Below are 17,277 nucleotides of genomic sequence, written 5' to 3'. Positions count from 1 at the left end.
TCGCTTGAATCTCCGGAAACGATAATCTTTAGTCCACGGTTTTACATTTACTAGACAATTTCAAAAACATTTTGATGTAATTGTTTGAGAGTTACCGGTCGGTTAGACGTCTAGTGTAGTGTATGAAAATGTTTTTCTACATTCGTCTTTACAAGTGGACCGGCTGCAGTAGATAAAGTTTGTTTAACTGTGTGGTAAGTTGCGTCTTACCAGACCGAGTAAGTAGAACAAGGGCAGGCTGGTTGGTTTTAGCATACCTGCGCCGGTGACTCCTCCCGCTATAAGTTCGACCAATTATTAAGTAAGTGGTAATTAAAAACACCTCTGATTGTAGAGGAAAAGCCTTCTCCCCTAACTCAAATAACTTTGTTGCTTTAAGACAATTCTCAATAAACATCGATGCAAACTGTTGCGTTGATTTTCTTTGTTGAGCCAAGGCATTTGTTTTTAGAGTGTATATACAGTCTATGGTCTAGAGTAGACCTGGGCATTGTACGGCCCTCGGGCCACATACGGCCCTTTGGTTGACTCTGACCGGCCCGTGTAAGGTTAATTGGAAATGACAAAATAAACATATTTTCTAATTTTACCTCATGCATGGACTAAAGCTGCAATGCTTTTATTTTGAAGTTGTTTTTTATTCACGTACATAATGACGCAATACGTCAAATCAAGACGTGCGCGTTATTGGATCATTGTCACAAGACGACTTTAGCGCTCAAAAATGTCAGCTCATGCTAAAAAAAGAAAGGTAGATGCCGAATGTAGGGTTTTCAACAAAAATTGGACTGCTAAGTATTTATTTACTGAAGTCGGAGGTAAAGCCGTGTGTTTAGTTTGCGGGGAGCAGATCGCCGTGTTCAAGGACTACAATTTGAGTCGGCATTACGAGACGAAACACGCGGAGAAATACAAAAACTTGACTGATGCTGAAAGGGCGCGCACATCGAATGCTTTGCTAGCTAAGCTGCAAAAGCAGCAAGGCTTTTTTACCAAGCTTCACACATCCAAGGATGCAGCAACCAAGACCAGCTTTGTGATATCCCACAAAATAGCTAAACACAGTAAGCCATTCTCAGAGGGGGAGTTTGTCAAAGAGTGCTTAGTGGACTCTGCAGCACTAATATGCCCTGAAAAAAAAGAAGCCTTTGAGCAAGTCCCGCTGTCCAAGTGAACCGTGACGAGAAGGATCGAGGAAATTGCGGGGAATCTGGAGCTTTAGCTGCAACATGAAGTGGCAAGTTTTTACTTTATCTCCTTGGCTTTGGACGAGAGCTGTGATGTCCGCGACACAGCGCAGTTACTCGTATTTGTCCGTGGGATAACGCCGGACTTCAAGATTACGGAGGAGCTGGCAGCAATGTGGCCGATGAAAGGGACGACGACAGGGAGCGATCTGTTCACGGAGGTAAATGCGTGCATGGACACGCTGGGACTGAAATGGGACAGACTGGCAGGTGTCACAACAGACGGTTGTCCAAATCTTACAGCTAAAAATGTTGGACTTTTGAAACGTATGCAAGATAAAGTGACTGAAATCGACGCAGATCAGAAATTGGTATTTTTGCATTGTATTATACACCAACATGTGTTGTGCAAGTCAGTGCTAAAAATTCACCATGTTATTGATGTTGTTACTAAAATTGTAAACTTCATCAGGGCACGGGCATTGAATCACAGACAGTTTGTTGCACTTTTGGAGGAGCATGAGACTGAGCATAGTGACGTCGGCTACCACACAGCTGTCAGGTGGCTCAGCCTGAAAGCAGAGATTCAAGAGTTTTGTGAGAAGAAAGGCAAAGACATCCCAGAGCTCTCAGATGAGGACTGGATGGCAGATTTTGCATTTGCTGTTGATGTGACTGCACTGATGAATGAACTGAACACCAAACTGCAAGGCAAGGGCCTTTTTGTTCATGAAATGCACAGCCTGGTGAAGGCTTTCATGAGAAAGATGCAGTTTCTTTCAAGCCAACTGGAGAGCAACACTCTCACTCACATGTAAACCCTGAAAGAAGTCACACCATCAGCTGATCACCTCCGCAGGTACTCATCCATGTTAGGAGCATTGCATGGTGAGTTTTCAAGGCGATTTGAAGATCTCCGAACAATCGAGGATGAAATGCCTCTCCCTTTACCTGCAGTATGGATAATGCACCCAGTGATGTTCAGCTGGAACTCATTGACCTGCAGTCTGATGCAGTACTGGTAGAGCGCTTTAAGTCAGGATCTCTGCTGGATTTCTACTCTTCTCTCGAGGAGGAGGACTTTCCAAACATGAGGAGACTCATGAAGATGTTGGTTCTCTTTGGCTCTACCTACATATGTGAACAAACATTTTCAAAGATGAGGTTTATGAAATCCAGGTATAGATCCTCTCTCACTGATGATCATCTGTCAGCTGTGCTTCGCATCTCCACCTCAGACATTCAACCTGACTTTGATGCACTCGTTAAAGCCCAGCAGAGACTAGATTTCTCTCACTGAACAAGAAAAAAGAACTTAAAAACACCAAATGAGGTGGTTAGACTACAAATGTAGGCATGTAAAGGTACCAACTAGCAGTGAACTGGAACACTTTCTTTGGAAGCCTTTTTCTCAAAATCACAGTTCAGTGATGTTCAGTGACAGTTCAATATGATGTATCTTGCTGAATGTTTGGAGCACAAAGACAATGTTGTGATGTCTTAAGAATGCTAAGAACCTTTACACAACTTTCCAACAGTATATGAAACTCAAAATGTGTTTTGTAGTGAATGTGACTGAAAATGTTCACTAATATGAGTCAGAAATTGTGAAAAACGTTCACATTTTGTTTACCATTGTTTTGGGAAATTTGATTGAATAAATTACATTTTTTGTAAGGCAACCTCACTTTTTCATTGCTCAACTATAACATCTACTCTTACCAGCTTGTCAAAACAATGCTATTTACTGCTTTTTATAAAGAAATACAATTTAATATTATGCAGAATTGAGTTCAGCCTTTTGGCCCGGCCCTCCACAATATTTTTTGTTTCTCATGTGGCCCCATGGAAAAAACAATTGCCCACCCCTGGTCTAGATCATATTTATCTTTCAAATGCTGGAAACTCTCAGGCTCCCCATTCTTCTCTAGGTGCACCATGCTGTAATACCCATTGTTTGAATCCCTTATCGTTCCCTGCTGGTTTTAAATTACTATTGAATGTTACCCATTTTAGTAAACGTGCACTTTTCTCTAACTTGTTCTTTTTAATTATTTCGAACCATACTTTTTAGAGTGAACATTGTAATTGTATATAGTTAGGTTATAATTGTCTTGCATGTTTCTTTATCGCCAATGATGTTCTGGATTGGTTTATCTACAAACTCTTTTTCAATTTCATTCCACTTTGCTGTGTAATCTGGTTTGCACAACACACAACATATCTTAACAGGGCAGCAATGAAGTATTCCTTTAGTTTTGGAAGGCCCATGCCTCCTTTATTTTCCAGTAGCTGGAGAGTTTCATATCTGACTCAAGGTTTTTTGCCCTGCCAGATAAACCTTGATTTTAACCTATCCCATGTCACACATTTAGTTTGGGGAACCTCTACTGGCAGGGGCCGGAAAAGATAAAGACATCTAGGCAGAAGATTCATTTTGTCTCAATACTTGGGGTAAAATCTAGATTAGGTAGATTAGAACACCTTTTTGTATTTCTTGATTTATCTTGTTATAGTTTGCTCTATATATTTAGATTTTCTCTTAGTGATGATAACCCCAAGATATTTGTATTTGCTTTAAATTCCAATTAAGATTAAATGATTCCCTAATCGTTGTTGATGGTGTGTAATTTAGAGCTAGTATCTGTGTTTTGGAAATATTCATTTTGTATCCCGAAAGGTGCCCATAAAATCTGCAAATAAAGTGGGTGATCTCTGTAAGCTATTTTGATCAGTCAGGTTACCATTGATTTTATTGTAGCATTTGGCTATTGATATAATCTTCTTATGCCTTGTGCTGATTTGGTATACTTCCAAATCGTTCCAAAATGTGATACAAAAATTCATAATTTAGCCGATCAAATGCTTTTCTGCGTCAATGATTACTAATAAAGTATGCACTATGTTTAGTCTTATGTGTTTGGTCCACTATATGTAGAGTTCTTTTTGATATTATCCTGTGTAATTTTTGTGTATATTTTATAGTCCACATTCAATATAGAGATGGGTCTATAGTTCCCACAGTGTCCTTTATGCCTTCCTGGTTTTGGTGTGACTGAAATAACTGCTTCGGGAGGGACCCTTCGGAATAGAGAGAGCCCCTTACAGCCATTTTTTTTGCTGCACCCACGTGACTCCAAGAAAAGACTAATGTAAAGGCAGATTGCAAAATCACATTGACAGAACAGAAAATAAAGCAAGATGAGCACTATAGAGGCTGTGATAAAAACTGTGTGTGTTTTGTGCTCTAGCTCATGCTGATCATCGGCCTGGCTCATGCCCTGGTGGTGTTTCGAGTGGTGGCTGCACCCTTAATGTCTGAGGGCAGCTGGGAGTTCATCAGGGATCATGCCAACACTGTGGCTGTGATGCTGGGAGCTGTGCTGCACTACCTCACCATTCAGATAATGACCCGGGTACGTATACATCCCCCCTCTCTTCATCGTGCATTCACACAATGAAGAACAGGAAGAATTGCTTGCGCTAAGATATACCACATCATTCAACACATCATTGCTTATTCTGTAAGAAAATGTAAACTACATAATGACACTGTAGCTCCTGTGCATTTTGATGTGCTATGTGCATATTTATCTAAATAGAATAAAACCTTTTCTGACATATTTGTTGAAACATTGAAGCTTCAGGTTATTCACCGACATGAGAAGTCCTACAAAGTTGCTTGAATTTGGATAATGTTTATTGTCCCTCAGTCGTAAATAAAAATCATATATTTAAGCAGCATTAAGAGAGGTGAAATGTAACTTAAGTAAGTACTGTACTCACCATAACGGAGATTTAGCTTATTACTATTTGTACTCTAAGATGGCATGAAATTGTTTGTATTCTAAAACTTTTCAACCAAAATACTTCAGACCTATTTCAAACTGATGACCAGAACAAATACACAATGTAATAACACTTCTAAGCAGAGATTCATTTTAATAACATTTCATTTGGGCTCAACATCATTTTTTATTTTAAAGTTATGAATCCGTCCAAGCGTGACAATAAATTCAGACATTTAAAACGAAAAGGAATGCACTTTTTTGGGTAAAGTACTTTTTTCTTGCAAACTATTTCTTGTGCGACCCAAATGTATAAAGAATCAATAAAATGAGCTTCACCTTTACCGATGCTACATTAAAATTATGACAACTTGATTCATTAATCAATAATTATACCTTTTTTAAACATTTACAGCCATGAAATAAAATAAGTGATCACTGCAAAATGGAGTTTCTGTAGTTTTACTACTTAGTTTTTTGGTTGAGTAAAACGAAACAAAAATGATTTTATTTTCTAACCTTCTGAAAATGATTGACGATACACTGTGTCATTGTCCTGCTGGAGAAATCAAACCTCAGAATTACAGATTTAATATGGTATATTTATATTTCATGTACTTATGAGCTTATTAGTACGTGGTGATTGTGATTTCACGATGTTTCTGTCACTCCAGAGGAAACAGCTGGAAGCTTCTGAGAAACAGCTGAGATAAAGGAACACCATTCAGCTACATGTAGGTCTGCCTGCCAGCAACGGAACCATCACATATTTATGTTTCTCTTTCACCTGTAGGTAAACAGATGGGTGTCCCTTAAGCTCTGTGACATAGGTAAGACCAAATCATAATACTGTATGCCCTATGAATCAGAATCGGTTTATTACCTGTAGGTTTACACATACCAGGTATTTGCTTTAGTATATGTGGTGCATACAAAGACACAGAAAGAAGAATACGTAAAAGATACAATACAAATGGTACTGTTATGACAACTATTTAAAAAAACTATTTTATGACAATTGTAACAAACTAGAACATTCCGGGAAATGTTGACTGTGTGACTGAAACTTGGGTGCATGTCCCGATGCTAACATTACCCCCGCTGAGTAAGTCTTCATAGTATTAGTTGTATTAAGGTAAAGAAAATCCAATAATTATAGCTCAATTTTAGCTGACTGTTAGTTACAGGGTGTACTTTGAGGGTTTGTGACTCTGCAGACCGTTTACATGCACAATAAGCTACATAACACAAGGGGACGGATAATAACCGGAAAAGCATGACATGGGCCCTTTAAATGACCAGGCTACGCTCTGAATTAAGTCTGAGGGGGTTTCCGGCTGACTCATTACATGCAGCGCTCGGATGGAGCTTTTTTTCAACTAATCGACTAATGAACAATTGCTCGATTAAGACTTTATAAATCGACTAGGGATTAATCAACTATTAAGGGGCAGCCCTAGTTTTCTGCGATTTGAAAAACGGCTAGACACATCCCTTTTTAAAAGGCATAGCAACCCGATCCCGGTCATTCCGCACCTTTTGATGTGTTTTTTGTGTTTCTGAAGGAGAATAAGATGAGATAAGATTGTCGAATACTAGACTGTGTGTGGCTTCGCCAGTCACACAGAATTAACAGTATTTACATATTGTGTGTGTGTAGAGAAGACCAACTCGTTTGCTGCCACAGAGAGGAACTTCACAGTGAAGATGTTCACCTTCCAGTTCTTCACTCTCTTCTCATCGCTCTTCTACGTGGCCTTCTTCCTGGGCAGGTACTCTGTAACTGATTGTGTGTTCTTTTGTTGTGTGTATGTCTTTCAAGCTCATGTTGTACTTCCTGCATCCTTCTGTTGGACACGGTCCCCTTGGGTCTGCAAGTACATTTCATCAGAAGAAGGTGTACCTATCCCTATGTTTTCATATCTTACTACTGCTAATTTGTTCGCATGTTTGCACCACTAACCTACCTAGCTTAGCTATTTTTCTGCGCATATTGGGCGTCCTTACAGCGGACAGAAGGACGGAACTAACACATCCAAGACAGACTTGGCTACAGTTATATGTAGCAGCCAAGTGCTGCATGGCCACTTTCAATGAATTGATATTGTATTTAGCCACTAGTGGCTGATTGCATTCCTTTGGAGCTGGTGGCTTGGAAATACAGATTGCGTGTGAAAGCCTGTTCACAGCAGAGAAAATAGGTATTTGATCCCTTGCAGATTTTGTAAGTTTGCCCACTTAAAAATAGATAAGCAGTCTATCATTTGAATAGTAGGTTTACTTTAACAGTGAGAGTAAGAATATAACAAATGTTTCTATGGGATTAAGTTCCGGAGACTGGCTAGCCACCCCTGTCTTGCCTTGGCCGTATGTTCAGGGTCATAGTCCTGCTGCAAGACCCCTCCATGACCCATTTTCAGTTTCCTGGCTGAGGGAAGGTTACGCTACATGGCCCTGTACATCCTCTCCTCGATGCAGGGAAGTGGTCCTGTCCCCTTAGAAACACCCCAAAGCATAATGTTTCCTCCATGCTTGACGGGGGGTGGGGGGGTGGTGATGTTCTGGGGTTATAGTCAGCATCTCTCTTCCTCCAAACACGGCGTGTCCAGTTGATGCCAAAGATCTCTATGTTGCTCTCATCTGACCTCATGATCTTCTCCCAAGCCTTCTCTGAATCATTCAGATGTTCATTGTCAAACTTCAGACTGGCCTCATGTTCTTCTTGAGCAGGGGGGCCTTCAGGCGCTGCAGGATTTGATCCATTATGGTGTATTGTGTTACCAATAGTTTTCTAGGTGACTGTGCTCCCAGCTGCCTTGAGATCATTAACAAGTTCCTCCCGTGTAGTTCTTTGCGGATCCCTCAGCTTTCTCCTGATCATCAAAACCCCACGGGGCCAGATGTTGTGTGGAGCCCCAGACCGAGGGCGACTGATGCTCATTTTGTCTTTCTTCTATTTCTGAATAATCACACCAACAGTTGTCTCCTTCTCACCAAGCTGCTTTCTGATGGTGTTGTAGCCAATCCCAGCCTTGTACAGGTCTACAATCTGGTCCCTGAGGTCCTTACCCCTAGATTCCACCGGGTCCGTCTACGTCGCGTTACGGCCACGTCACGGGTGCGCCGCGGCGTCCGCAAGGATCGCGGCCACTCTAGTCAATGGGTGCTCTTCCGCGTTACGGCTCAGAAGCGTCTCGTCCCTGGGCTCCGCTCAAAATAGGAATGAAGTCTATTTTTTGAGGCATTGCAGAGGCACCTGGCAGGAAGTGGACCGGTCAGAGCATCCGGCCCATCCCCAAAATAAACTAATTTGCAGACCCTATCCCTCCGTAGTCTTTCAAGTAGGAGGAGAAATGCCAGCGTTCTCCTCCGGTTTACAGGCACTGTGTAAATTATATATATAGAATAATTATGATGATGAATGCATTTTTTTACCGCTAAAATACAGCAACCCATCTTTGATTCATATCGTTTATAACTGGACTATTACAATTATTATTAACTTTGTCTACTCTATTCAAAGTAGCCTGTCCAGGAAATATGCCCAAATCAACAAAAGCTGCGAGCCGGCAGGCAAGACGCTCCGCTTCTGAAATGCTTCTGAAACGCGCCCGGAAGGGTATGACGCCGGAGGAGGCCGGACCAAAACCGCGGCGCAGCCGTAACGCGACGCAGACGGACCCGTTGGAATCTAGGGGTTAGACAGCTCTTTAGTCTTGGTGGAGAGGTTGGAATCTGATTGATTGATTCTGTGGACAGGTGTCTTTTATACAGGTAACAAGTTGATATTAGAAGTACTTTTTTAAAGGAAGAGGACTTATGTAACCCGTCTGTGGAAGCCAGAATTATTGTTTGTTGCAAGGGGATCAAATACTTATTTCACACAATTAAATGCAAATCAATTGATATCTCTTCTTTAATGTACATTTCTGGATATTCTTTTTGATATGTATCTCATTAGTCAAATAAACCAACCATTAAAATAAATTACAAACGGTTCATTTCTTTGTAAGTTGGTAAACTTGCAAAATTGGAAAGTGATATATAATAATTATTTCCTTCATTGTATAACATGAAGGTGAGAACTACAAACCCAAATTCCAATGAAGTTGGGACTTTGTGTAAAACGTAAATAAAAACAGAATACAATGATTTGCGAATCCCTTTATACCTATATTCAATTGAATACCCTACAAAGACAAGATTTATAATGGTCAAACTGATAAACCCTAACCCTTTTTACAAATATTCACTCGTTTTTAATCTGATGCCTTCAACACGTTCCAATAAAGCTGAGACAGGGGCATGTTTACCACTGTGTTACATCACCTTCCTTCTAACAACACTAACTGTCTGGGAATCGAGGACGCTAATTGTTCATTCTTGCTTGATGTACGACTTCAGTTGCTCAACAGTCCAGGGTCTTTGTTGTTGTATTTTGTGCTTCATAATGCACCCCACATGTTCAATGGAGACAGGTCTAGACTGCAGGCAGGCCGGTCTAGTACCCCCACTCTTTCACTACGGAGCCACGCTGTTGTAACGTGTGCAGAATGTGGCTTGGCATTGTCCGGCTGAAATAAGCTGGGACTTCCCTGAAAAAGACGGAGCCGGCTCTAAGCACCGAAAACCGGTTCTTAGCTGGCCCCACTCGGCTGACCAAGAACCAAGAGCCAATACGTCAAGCTTACGTCGGAGGGGGCAAGATTAACCTGAGCTAACAGTTAAAGGCGAGTACGGCAAATACAAGTTGTAACAAGCAGTAGCGCTGAGCAAAGTGACTAGAACGCAACCACACTCTTGTAAAAAAAAACACACTTTATAAAACCAGGCTTAGTGTGATTCTGTTTATGTTTACCTTACTTTGACCATCCGTTCGCTGTTATTGATCACTGTGGAGAGCAGGCAGACGTTTTGTTTTGTATTATAGCAGCTACAAGTAGTCAAGAAAGTCAGATGCAGTTGCTATGCTAACATCACCCATTTCATACCAGAGAAACTTTCATAACACCGTTGTGATGCCAAATAGCGTCAATTCATACTGAAACTCATTCACTTATGGGGAATTGGGGATATGTATCAGCTGCTTGTGTGACAGTGAGACAGTGAATACTTTCCAGCGGCCGCTGCCGTGAGTTAACGGGAGACTAAACTCTGCCGTGAGTTAACGGGAGACTAAACTCTGCAGTGAGTTAACGGTAGACTAAACTCCGGTGGACGAACAGCACTGCAGCGTTGGAAAAAATACTCCTGAGTCCTGAACCACATCAGGGTTCAACGCTAACTTTTAAAAGTGGTTGCCAGGCTGGCAACCAGGCATCAGCTTTTGGTTGCCAAAACTGAAAATACGGTTGCCATTTTTAGTTACCTTATATTTTAAATAATTAAGATACTATGCAGTTATACATCAACTTAATAATGAAAATGTGACACAAAAGAATGTTCAAATGCTTTAGAATAAGTCATTAACACAATTATTTGAAACTTAAGTGGTAGGAAACTTGTCCCTCAATTGCTGGTATACAAAACACCAGTAGTGCAGCTGCTGTCACGTTCTTCACAGATCACTAGTTTCTTGGTCATCCGTTGTCTCCCTTTCAAATGGGTTTTCTTGGACTTTGTGCTGACTCCCACCATAGATCCATTCAGCATTGAAGTCTTGGATTGACCAGACTAATACATTTCTAATGTTAAATAAATGAAAACCAGTCACAGTTAAGAATTAGATATTAATTATGAATGCTGTAAATTACCTTTAATATGTCTAACTATATTTAAAATGTGTTACCTTTGTATAGAAGTGTTTATATTTGTATGCCAATATTTTCCTATGGTAAAGTTTATTTTTTTTGTTTGTTGTCCTCTTTTGCTTTCGTTCGGGTTCACCTTGCGCTTTATCAGTTAAATCACTTTGAACATTCGTTTGAGATGTTGACGGGTTGGCCGAACTTTTTACCCCACAGTCAAACCACTTAATTTGCTTCGCCATTTTTTGTAAAACAAACACACGGCGTACGCGAGTAAACGTGCATTGCTCTCTGGCTCCGTAATCACACCAATGCACGTGCAACTTAAGTATCAGGTTCCGACTGGTCACAACNACTGTACAACTATGGTTTCCAATTGACCTTTCGCAAAGCCACGCCCCCCCCCCTTGGTTACTGTTGCTAGTCCGACAAGCTGAGAGCCAGATGCGTTAAACAAATTTAACGCATCTGGCTCTCAGCTTGTCGGACTAGCAACAGTAACCAAGGGGGGGGGGCGTGGCTTTGCGAAAGGTCAATTGGAAACCATAGTTGTACAGTAATGTATCGAATGCTTATCAGCTGAGCAATGGCAAAGTTGTAGCCACTATGGAAGGCTAGTATTGCACTACACTCTAAAGAGAAGAGATCGCTACTTCCTGCAGTGTGAGAAGAGGCGGCAGCAGTGTTTTAATGTAAATGTCTAAACATGAAGCAAAGGAAACCAATGTGTGACCAATTGCTGCTGCTTTTTTAAAGTGCTTAAATTGTTAGAGTAATTGTTTTGCAATATCTTCTCCGGTTTTCTTTTGTTCATGACTTTTTTCTTTTTATTAAAATGCTTGTATGAGTTGGTCTTTTATGTATTTATACATTTGAAAGCCATATAGTGAGTATTTTAAGTTCTCAGGATGAAATGTAGTAAACTATGTGTTGCTCTGTTTTTTTGTTTTATATATAACAAGATGAGAAATTGACTGACAATGCAAGTTAAATAAGAAATGTGTAAGAAAGTGTGATAAGAAATACCGTCCACCTGTGAATGTATTTCAATGTGTCACTCTGTGGAAAGACTTTGATTATGGACAGATTTGGAGCTCAAAAACATAAAGTGTGTGTGTGTGTGTGTGTGTGTGTGTGTGTGTGTGTGTGTGTGTGTGTGTGTGTGTGTGTGTGTGTGTGTGTGTGTGTGTGTGTTTCACAACTACCAATATTTACTAGTCGACACATTTTTCAAAATAGTAGTCGACTAGTCGTTACGTCATAATAAAGACACACAAAGAGAGGTGTACAACTGTANCCAACCAGGGCTCAACCTCCCCCTGTCCCACAAAAATAACGCTCCCAATCAAAAAACACCTCGGAGATTTCAATACCGTATCTACGAGTCTCCCCTCGCCACCAAAGTCACCACCGCACACTCTTTCTTAATTCGCGTCAACTAGAGAGTCAGTCCTGGAAGGTATCCTCGGCAAGTCCGACTCCGCGGATTTCCAGTTGAGATTTACAGTCTCGCGCACAGTGTTTCTGCAGTGGATGTGACGGGTCCCACCGCTCACATCTTCAGTAGACATGTGGAGAAGACTTAAGAATGAGACATCAAAAAATTGCTGCCACGATTCATTATAAACCCTCACGGTCACCAACACCAAACTCCGCTCCTTTGGTCTCATTAGCACCCATAAAACAGAAAATGGCTTATGGAAGGTCAGTACGACTGGCCATTAGTGAAAAGTAAGTTCTCCTCATTTTACGACGCCAGTTTTCTTTTTGATTGTGACCCGACGTATCCTGTGTGGAGAAAAAAATTACCCACTTACCAAATTCGGTGAGTTAACTCCGTCGCATCATATCAATTTATTTTAAACGTACCATATTTAATCGAAAAGAAGTCGGATGCGAAGGTCCTACACTGGAATTAGTAATTTTAGTAACGCCAAAGTTTCGTTTGATGGTTGACCGACGAAATATCCCTATTAGTGGTAGACTGTGCAAACAAATAACGCCTAAAACAATCGTCTGGAGATTTTATAAAAATCAATCTTTGGTAAATTCACTTACAGACACCATATTGTTAATTTCTACAGGAAACTGCCAGTTATGGCGGTCGCAGTACACCCACTGGGCGACAGAGCCTTCTCCGTTGCTGCACCCATCCTCTGGAACTCACTACCCCAATCCATCAGAGATTCTTCCTCCCTCACAGCATTCAAAACATCACTCAAAACCCATCTGTTCAACACTGCATTCAACCACTGACCACCCCACTCCCCCCGTATTTTTTTCTGTTTTGTTTATCTCTTTTTGTATTTCTTTGTCTTTTTTTTGTTGTGTTTTCTTAATTCTCTGTCAAAGCGTCTTTGAGTTTCATGAAAAGCGCTATAAAAGTCCCATGTATTATTATTATTATTATTACATTCGGCATCTACCTTTCATTTTTGAGCATGAGCTGACATTTTTGAGCGCTAAAGTTGTCCTGAGACAATGATCCAATAACGCGCACGTCTTGATTTGACGTATTGCGTCATTATGTACGTGAATAAAAAACAACTTCAAAATAAAAGTATTGTAGCTTTAGTCCATGCATGAGGTAAAATGAGAAAATATGTTTATTTTGTAATTTCCAATTAACCTTACACGGGCCGGTCAGAGTCAACCAATGTATGTGGCCCGGGGGCCGTACAATGCCCAGGTCTGATCTAGACAAAAATGACTTCTACAGGTACTTACAACAAAGGGATTACTTTAAGAAGCACATCAAAAGAGATCCCTCTGGTGCTCTGGAGTTTGGGCAGAGCATCAGATTGGGGAAGAAATGGGATTTAAGTGACTTTGAACGTGGCATGGCCGTTGGTGCCAGGCGGCTGGTCTGAGTATTTCAGAAACTGCTGATCTACTGGGATTTTCACACACAACCATCTTTAGGGTTTCCAGAGAATAGTCTGTGAGCGGCAGTTCTCTGGGAGAAGGCTGACTGGTTCAAGGTGATAAGAGGCAACAGTTACTCAAATAACTACTGGTTACAGCCAAGGTATGCAGAAGAACACCTCTGAACCACAACACGTGGAACCTTGTGCAGACGGGCCACAGTATCAGAGACCCCACCGGGTGCCCCTCCTGTCAGATAACAACAGGAAACTGAGGCTACAATTCTCACGAGCTCACCAAAACTGAACAAAAGAAGGTTTGAAAAATATTGCCTGGTCTGATGAGTCTCCATTTCTGCTGCGACATACGGACGGTGGGGTCAGAATTTTGCGTAAACAACATGAGAGCATGGATCCATCCTGCCTTGTATCTACGGTTCAGGCTGGTGCGGGTTAATAGTTTGGGGGATAGGTGATGATTTTTCATAGACAAGGTATTTCCTCAATATTACGATACGGTATATACAGCAACAGTACCCGACAGTGATAATGATGAGGAAGAACAGCTACTCTTCTCTAATATCATTTGCCCAAGCTACATTCCGCAGGCAGAGTTGGAGTCACCAATAATTGAGGGTGAAATAAGAAGAGCACATTTAAAAACGAAAACTGGTAAATTACTAGGGTAAGATGGGTTTACAGTGGAATATTATGAGGAATATTTGGAAATCTTGGCTCTGGTTTTGCAGGTTTATCAAGAGGCTTTTGCCACCAACATTTAATGATGCTTTAATATCTCTAACTTCTCACGGAGATAGAGACAAAGCAGACCCATATAATTTGATATAATATATAAAGGAACAAAGTCTATAGTGATAACCAACAGGGTTAGTTCTCACTTTTTCAGCTTGTCTAGTTAGACTTGTCAAGGGTGTGCTTTGAACCCCTTAATGTTTATCATTTTCTTTCAGAAACATTAGCTGTTAGGATCAGGAAGGAACACAGGCTACTACTGTATGCAAATGACATTTAAGATCTGGTGACTCCTGTACCAAACTTAATAGACACTATTGAGTCCTACTCTAGACTTTTAGGGTACATATCATACATACACATGATTTGTAGATAGCAGGAGAGTTGCATAAAGATGGTAAAATCATGTCTTATACAGTCTTAATTTGTCAATCTGTTGATGCAGTGTTCCGCCAGTATTTCAATGTTGAAAAATAGAAAGTGTTTTTGTGTGTGTATGTGTTTCTCTTACCATGACAGTAACCAAGAAGAGGACCAAGGTGCTGCGCAGGTAGGAGTGTCTGAACTGATTGGGTTTACAGTTTGGGTCATTGACTATTTCAAGAATGAGTTCTTCCTGTCAAAACACACACAAAACCACAAATAATAATTTACACAAAATGGTGTCAACTGAAACGTATTTAAAATAACAATAATTAGATTTGTTCCAGACAACAGTAATTCAATATCCAATAATACTGTGATAAGTGAACAATTGGCTCTGCTGTTTCTTTCTAACACTAAATATTTGGAGTCGGTTGTCTGTCCTTGTATGTTAAATATATTGCTTGGATGAGGGTAAAGGTACTTAGCGCAAGCAATTTTTGACTGCATATTATACTTCATATTTTGGATACACTTTACTCTACAAAGCCTGTTGCAGCAACTCTCCGTGTGTGCATCGAATGTGCGTCTTTTTGACATTTTATTCGGGATATATTTAATCTAATCTTATCTAATCTAATATTGTCTTTACTCTTTACTGCAAATTAGCAGAATACTTTGTAGACTTCAAATAATTATTCTTTCTACTTAAAGTCGTGGGTTTCTGTTTGACTTCTTTGGTCAAGAGTTATCTCCCAAAATAGCAGCTTGTCAATGCAATCCACTAGAGTTTATTCCAAGAAATGTTCCGACCATTTATTCTCTTTAACCCCCTAATGTCCAAGAAATAAGTGACATAATAGATTAACTAAAATTATCTTCAACTGGTCACGACAATATTTCTGCACAGGTGAAGCATTCTGTTATGCAGCCACTTTCTCACATCTGTTCATTGTAAACGGGCGTTCCATTGTTTAAAAGTGATGATCCATGTTGCTTTAATAACTTTAGACCCATATGTAGTTGGCCATGTTTTTCAACAATATAAACATTTACATAGGATTGTTTTTCATGTAGATTCCAATTCAATGTCCACACACCGAAGAGTTGCATGAATATGGTTTCCATATACTACGTACAAATGGCTGAAATATTGTGTTTTCCACAGAAGACAATTTGTTTGTGGTAAGGGTTTTAATTCGAGCAAAGCCAAGGGTCCCACAGGGGTCCTTTTAGGGACCATTATTATTCCTTTTCTACGTTTAGGATTTGTCAAATGTCTCAAACATTCTTTCTCCAATAATGTCTGCAGATGACACAACCCTAGTTCTCTTCTCGTTAAACTGATTCACTAATTATGGATGCTCATTTCGTCTAAAACAATTGCCTATGCCAATTGGTTTAGATTTAATAAACTATCATTACAAAACATCTAAAATGTATTATTAAATGAAACAGAACACTACAGATAACCACACACAGGATCTAGATTTAAATGTGACTTGTGTACCTCCTCCTCACACCAGTCGTAGACCTTCCACTGAGAAACATGTCTGGCTCGGTGTCTCTTCCACAGCTCTAGGAACAGAGTGGCTGAAAAGAGTCAACCAGTTAAAGAGGGAACATGTTAGATTATATATAAGAGCAGAGCATGTTAGATAAGACTTAATAGTAAAAAACATTGGGTTAGATATCATAATACATTGAATGAAATCTAATTAGAAACTCACCCCAGATTGCCATGCACATAGCAAAAGCCACAGTTCCTTCATTGTCAAACAGGTGGCTGACCTGTGTGGATATAAACACTTCATGATAAGGGCTCCCTCAATTAGTCGACTAAACGTTAGTCGACAAAAAAAGTCTTAGTCGACACATTTTTCATTAGTCTATTTGTCGGAGAAAAAAAAATATGCAGTCCTCTCAGACTTCATTCAGGGCTGTGCCTGGTCTTTGAGTTAATTTTGTCAGGCAGGAAATCCAAAGTGTGGATCTTTCTGAGCCAGTAAAGGACGAGCTCCTCAAGGTGACATGCAAACTCCACAGGAAACAAATCTCCTCCACATCCATTTCATAACATCTTAATAATAATCGTAATTATCCCCATATTTTTCCATTTGATGTGTAGTATTTATTGGGTTGTTATATTCAGATATCAATGATAGAAACTAGACATAAAGGCTCAATGTGTCCTCGCCACACACACACACACACACACACACACACACACACACACACACACACACACACACACACACACACACACACACACACACACACACTAAATAAAATTAATAATCGTCTATCTACTTTATTTAACCAGGTGAACAGTCTCATTGAGATTAAAATCTATTTTCAAGAGCGACCTGGCCAAAGGGGCAGCATGAACAAAGTTACAATAAATGAACACAAAACAATACAGGAAGACGAATACTGCGGTGGTAAAACACAAATTAAAATTCACATTAACCAGTCAGTATGCAAATAAAAGAAACTATTATAAATCATTAAAAACTGACAATTTAAAACGACTTCAATTATGGGATATACGAGCAATCACATCGACCAATGGTGT

General features: G+C 40.1%; 2 protein-coding genes and 1 long non-coding RNA gene across 3 annotated transcripts; 2 read left to right on the top strand and 1 right to left on the bottom strand.

Annotated features, from left to right (window-relative positions):
- Nucleotides 1-1,263: 1,263 nt before the first annotated feature.
- On the top strand, nucleotides 1,264-2,212 carry LOC104944801 (general transcription factor II-I repeat domain-containing protein 2B-like). Its single transcript, XM_010770378.1, is given in 1 exon segment — nucleotides 1,264-2,212. A coding segment is annotated over 1 exon segment (852 nt). The 5' UTR covers nucleotides 1,264-1,360.
- Nucleotides 2,213-4,439: 2,227 nt separating this feature from the next.
- LOC104944800 (anoctamin-9-like) lies at nucleotides 4,440-8,261 on the top strand. The gene is made up of 3 exons (XM_010770377.1): nucleotides 4,440-4,603; nucleotides 5,769-5,805; nucleotides 6,636-8,261. Exons 1-3 carry the CDS (start codon nucleotides 4,442-4,444, stop codon nucleotides 6,935-6,937), a joined length of 501 nt encoding a protein of 166 aa, XP_010768679.1. The 5' UTR covers nucleotides 4,440-4,441; the 3' UTR covers nucleotides 6,938-8,261.
- Nucleotides 8,262-14,856: 6,595 nt separating this feature from the next.
- Nucleotides 14,857-16,514, bottom strand: LOC104944799 (uncharacterized). The gene is made up of 3 exons (XR_798267.1): nucleotides 16,433-16,514; nucleotides 16,213-16,295; nucleotides 14,857-14,955 (listed from the first exon to the last, which is right to left on the bottom strand). It is a non-coding gene; the product is annotated as an uncharacterized lncRNA (long non-coding RNA).
- Between the last annotated feature and the right edge of the window lie 763 nt (nucleotides 16,515-17,277).

The sequence above is a fragment of the Notothenia coriiceps genome, unplaced genomic scaffold (genome assembly GCF_000735185.1).
Source record: "Notothenia coriiceps isolate Sejong01 unplaced genomic scaffold, NC01 NC01_scaffold00008850, whole genome shotgun sequence".
NCBI lineage: Eukaryota > Metazoa > Chordata > Actinopteri > Perciformes > Nototheniidae > Notothenia > Notothenia coriiceps.
This window is presented reverse-complemented; position numbering and strand designations above follow the sequence as displayed.